General features: G+C 45.8%; 1 protein-coding gene across 1 annotated transcript; it reads right to left on the reverse strand.

Moving 5' to 3' along the window:
• Nucleotides 1-541: 541 nt before the first annotated feature.
• On the reverse strand, nt 542-1261 carry LOC134288329 (uncharacterized). The gene has a single exon (XM_062852891.1). The coding sequence runs from the start codon at nt 1259-1261 to the stop codon at nt 542-544; it is 720 nt and encodes a 239-aa protein (XP_062708875.1).
• Between the last annotated feature and the right edge of the window lie 4718 nt (nt 1262-5979).

The raw sequence follows: 5979 nt of genomic DNA on the forward strand, positions 1-5979 counted from the left end.
TTGTGGAGGCCGCCAGTCCCTGTCGGATGACAGTAGGGGCTGTAACGGCGGCCGCGGGTAAGTAGCTAATGAGGTAGCTCTGTTGGTACCGTTGGCTGTAACTTCTATCCTTTTAGGTTCTCCTTGATGATGATGCTAGGCCGAAGCCCAGAGCCAAGACGATGATGGGCAGACGGTCAAGAGGAGACTGTCTGTTGAGAACGATCGGGACCGAAGGATGGATAAAACCCCGTTGATCGAACGGCCTTTAACTTTGAAATACTCGGGTGAGTCACTTTTTGAAAGCGTCCTTGGATTTGCAATGGCGTTGGGGTGGATAGGGAGATTGCTTTGATTTGTAGGGTGGGACTAACCCCCCGGTCTTCTCCTTCGGGGGTGCCCACCTGTGCCCTGGTTTCGGTGGTCTAATGGAAGTTGATTGTAGGTTGCAGTAGCGTAGGAACCACCCCTCAGGTATCCGGATAGTTTCAATTCGTTGGCAGTTTCATGGATTTGATTTGTGATAGCAATGTGGGTGGGCCTTACTCCCTGGCCTTCTCCTTCAGGGATGCCCCCCGTTGGTCCCAGTTTGGATGAGGTTGTATAGTCCGGCATCCTTCAAGAAGCAGAATAAGGCTCCAATCGCAGATGGATCATTCCCGAGGGCTTCGTTGATGTTTCCGGAGATCCCATAGGCCTCTCTCGGGTATCGGTATTGAGGGCATACGCAGATGACGTGTTCTACAGAGTTCAAGATCCCGCAAGAATCACAGCTGATCCGGAACGGCCCCGGGCCAAAGTTGTGGCTGAGGCGGGTATGTCCAACCCTAAGACGAGACAGAACCTTCTGGTCATGCAGAGAATCCAGTTCTTCCCACCTGGAGACGGTGGCCTTTGTTTTGCGGAGCTGAGCCGACCTGTTTTCATCCCACACCGATGCCCAGTGGTTCCAGACAACGTTTTTGATCCAGCGTTTTGCGTCGTCTAGAGGTATTGTTTCTGTAAAGCGCGGGCCTTGGTGGCCAACGCTTGCCAATCGGTCGGCGGCGTCGTTACCGGGGACGTTGCAGTGCCCGGGGACCCAAGCGAGAGATGTGCTGGATGGTAGGGCCGCAAGGATTCCTTGTACCCAAGGATGTTTAGGGTGCTCGGAATTCAAAGCTTCTAGAACGCTAGCTGAGTCGGTGAGGATCAACAGAGGACGATCGGCCGGTGTGGTTACAGCAACGAAGATGGCAGCAGCTTCAGCGGAGAACACTGAACATTCGGATGCTATAACCATAATCCACTATCAATTTTTGAATTATATTTTCCTTTTGGTACTCCGGGCAGTCTCGGTTAGCCAGGGTGTGCTCCCCGCTATTGCACTTTCGGCAGAAAGCGGGCTCCTTGCATTTCCGATCGTCCGCAATCGGGTGTGTGCCAGAGCAAGTGCCACAGACTGCGGAAGGAGCTTTACACCGGAGTTTCGTATGACCGAAAGCCCAGCAGTTTGAGCACTGCATGTGGGTCTAGTGGGGATTCGGTCGTACCCAAAGAACAGGTGTTCTGGCCGGATTGTTCCACGAATAGTGCATACAAGCAGTGGGGTGTTCTCTCTCGTGTCACCTACTCGCTTGGTGATTCGATGAACCTTAGTGACATCTTGGTCTGCAAGTTCCTCCTCGAGCTCCGAGGTCGGGAAATCGATAACATCTCGGTTGAACTCCATGCACTTCACCGAATTGTGAATTGGGTGTTCGATTATTTCAACTGGCATATTGTCGTCGAGCTTGGTCATCTCTAGCAGCTTCTGAAACTGTGTTGGGCTACGTGTTTTCAATGCATAGGAGCGTTCGCCGCCCTCTCTGAAGGCGGAGTCGATCTTGCCGTTTATGAATCTGGAGATCGATTTTCTAATCATGAAGGGAGCATAGGGAAGGGGACGACCTTCGCCCCCTGAAAACGCAGAATCATTAGTTCGCCCATGTTGTTATGCTGATCCGAGTAGTCCGGGAAGATCCTACCCGCGTAAGTGCCATCAACAAACCCTTTGTTTTTTTTTGTTCCAGGCTGGGGCACCTCTAGACCTCCCTCCCCCCCCCCCCCCTTAACAACTGCATAATAAAATGGAACATCATATTTGGACAAACACAACACAGAACATACGTTTTGCCCTGTTACCCTAGTGGATAACAATTTCCGGTGAAAGGATGACGAGGTTCCATAATTGTTTTTGGTCCACACATTTAAAACAGAATGCCGAGATGGCTGTGCAAATCTCGGTTAAAGTTCATTAGCTGAATCTCGGCTAAACATTTGACGTGTGAACTTTGATTTCAGCGGCACTCGTAGATGCTGCTATGAATAAAATTGATTTTTTGCCGATATTTCACTTAAATTTAGGTTGCCGAGCACTCGGCTGTGCGGATTTCGGCAAAAAAATGAAAATTAACCGAGCTCAACTAAGTGTGCATCAGTCATTCCTGTAATAGTGTTTGACCTGGCAGGAGTTGCTTTCATAGCTTGAGTTGTGTGTAGGGTAAATGATGATGGTTGGACCACTTTGAAAAAAAGCTGATTTTACCAATATTTTTTTTGAAAATTGTCACGTATGTCACAATATTATTAAAACAAATCCACTTGTTCACTGAAATTACATCGACTTTCATTAAAATGTCTTTAATTTTTTTATATAATTCAGAATTTTGTCAAGGGCCATTTTGAGCACAATTGGGGCACCAACATAACCCGATTTGTAGTGATTATTAGAAGACTTGTTCTTATCAAAACTAATAAACTTTTTGCTCTATACTATTGCAAAAATATGTAAACTTATGCTGGCAAAATAAAAAAATATAATTTTCTATTGAAAATATCATTAATTACCGAATTAAGATCAACTGATTATTATCATAGTTGGACCAACGAATGATTTTAGTTGGACCGAACCGTTACCATGTTCGTTGCTACGGCCAGCTCTGTTTATTTACAGTTTTCATTGCGCGAAGAAAGCTTCAGCACCGACCGGCAGGAGAAAAGGTTGTCTTCCGGCATTCCCGAACGATATCGCTGGATTAATTCGGCCCCCAATTAAAGGGCAAGACATGGACTGAGTTAAGTGTAGTATTTTATAAATTGCGGATATCGAACGACGCCCGCTACTCCGCTGCCATCCAAACCGGGATTCATGCGCTTCTAGTGTTAGGGAAAAGTGAACGACTGCACTTTGTGCACCCATCCGGGAAAACGCGGCGGAGAGAACACAAAATTTACACGGGAACTGCTATCTGGAGGCGACTGTGCTAGTGTCTCATTATGGATGTTCTGGACTCGTGCAAAACTTCGCCGAGGAGAGAACGAGTAACGTTAAATCCAAAACAACTAACCCTGCTGCTAAAGGATGTAACACGGATGATCCGGTTGCGCTGCTTGCTGTCCAATTTTAAGGCGCCATCCATATATTAAGTTGTTTGCGGAAATGAATGCACTGGAATGAAGTTTTTCCGTTATTCGCGGCATTGCAGTATGACTTCTGATCTTTCACAATGACGATTTAGGCTTCGGGAACGATGCTGTGCAAGTGAATTGTTAGAAGAATAAAAATACAACTTTGTAAACTGAAAAAATAAAATCCTTGAAATGTTATAAAATGTAAATATATTATCTCGTTTCATTTCATCGTCACTAACTTCATTAACCTGCGGTCTTCATACATTATTTCCATACTACCTTAGAGAAGAGAAATCATACAAACACACATAAAAATCTATGCCAAATAGTGTAGATATTTCATAGCTTTCTCGTAAGCCATGTTATTATGTTCTTTTTATTGGTTTATATTGATATTGCCTTCATTTCGTCTCGTTCATGTGTTTTTGCTAGTTGGTCCAACCATGATCAATATATTGGTCCAACCGCAATCAGCATTGGTCCAACCAACATCAAAATTCCCTGTTCAATAAAAACATTTTAAATAACAAAATATCAAGTAAATTTTGAAATCACCGTCCTTTTCATAAACTAGAAGAGTAGAGCTTTCCATCAATCTTTAGTTCATCATAAAAAAATGTTTTGTTCATAGGAAAAAACGACATGTATTTCCATCTCGTAGTGAAACACCACAAACTGGTCCAACCATCATCATTTACCCTAAGAATTATTAATTCTAAGGGGGCATGCTGATTCGGGTTGCCCGAAATTACCTAAAAGTAGGCCATCAAAATGAGATTTCTGCTCCATTACTCCAGAGAACTATAAATGTGCATTAAACTTGGTACTGACACACATTGATCGAACGCCAAGTATACGATTTGTTTCCATCCCGAAAACAAACCTCTCGCCATTGTTACTTGTACGTGTGTGTGAGGCCCAACCGCATCGACATCGTACTCCAGTAACTTCCTCACACTCATTTCGTCAAATTTTAATACGCATGCGCGATCCACTTCAGACATATCTCCAGCAGACATCGTTCTGAATACGTCATTCAATAACCCGAATTTTAAATTTAAGCTTACGTAAGCGCACAACGTGAACAATCCTGGCAAAGGATAGCCAAGTTTATCGCGGAGAAACCCGTAGCAGCGTTTGCTCAAATACCGAATGGTGAATGTTTTAGAAATTTCGTCCGACATCCATCGTGGACAGCCTTTACGTCCAATCATCACATCGAGTTGATTCTCCGTTAAGACACCTAGCAAAAGTTTGTGTGTGTGCAATCATTACACGTATACTCTGACTCTCGGTTGTTTTAATTCATCGTGGCTCTTTTTTGGCCGGGTTCACTTTTGCTCCCGATTCCAGGGTGCCAAGGGTGGGAGGTCTTACGAGTTTCCCTGCATTGCCTCCCCCGCGTGGCGGACCCGTTCCAGGGTGCTAGGGGCGGAAGCTGCGGGTTCCCGACAATTCGTACTGATACACGCAAACAGGAGCGGGGTGGATCGAGATTCTGACAGCTGAAACTCCTCAAGATAAAACAACCTACATTGTCGTCCTCCCGGGAGGCTCTATGATTCTACGACGCATTCACCGGAGTCTTCGTCTCCCCGGAGAGCACCGTGCATAACACCAACCTTCAACGAGCAAGGCCTCTTCGTCTCCCCGAGGGCACTGAGCAACTACGCAAAACTCCGTTAAGGCGTAAAGCCCGGTCGACCGGAAGCCTTCTTCGTCTCCCCGTGGGGCTCTATGGCTAAAACGACATTCTAAAACCCTGATCAGTTGAAGGTTCTACGCCAACCGCCCCCCCCCCCCCCGGGGGGGCTCTATGCTTCTACAAAATACCACATTCACTCGCCCAAGGATCTTCGCTCCGTGGGGGGCTCTGGGTCGCTTTCGATACCAGAAAAACTCCCTGTCCGGGTGGCTGGGAGTTTTGCTTCGCCCTCCTCCCGCCCTCTAGGGTGCAAACGAATGAAAAACACTTCATCTTCATTCCCCAGGAGGACTGTAAGGAACTCGCTTATGATCGGACAATTATGCATGGAAAAGCATTTTTTTGTGGCTTCGTTTTTAGAGTGAGCAAAGCAAAGATAACCGTACACATCGTAGTTGTTACTCCGTGATTGACCAGAACAATCGAAGTTGCACATAGAACCATTGAATGGTGCTTGGGACTAGCTACACACTCTCAATGTGCACAAATCGAGAGTTCAATATTTGGAAGTCAATAACGGCGCTGGTCACGTCCTTACGGTCATCCGGAGAGGGAAGGAATGTTAGCTCGACAACCGTTGTTACTAGAAACCGTGGAATCCACAGCATCCCCACAGTTGGCTCGGGAAGGAGTATTTGTTAGTAGGGTAAGGTAGGGTGTGAATCTGGGAGTCACCTATGGTAGGTAATACGATTCACACCACTGGAAATACGCGTCGTGATAATCGTAGAACAGATTCCGATTTTACCGATCGTTGCGGTAATTTGGTCAATTACGTATTATTTTCCTAATTATTGTGCGTTTGAATAACTTTCTTCTGACACTGCTATTGCTTCAATATAAAGTCAATATAAGAGCTGCCG

This window comes from Aedes albopictus, chromosome 1 (genome assembly GCF_035046485.1).
Source record: "Aedes albopictus strain Foshan chromosome 1, AalbF5, whole genome shotgun sequence".
Lineage (NCBI taxonomy): Eukaryota > Metazoa > Arthropoda > Insecta > Diptera > Culicidae > Aedes > Aedes albopictus.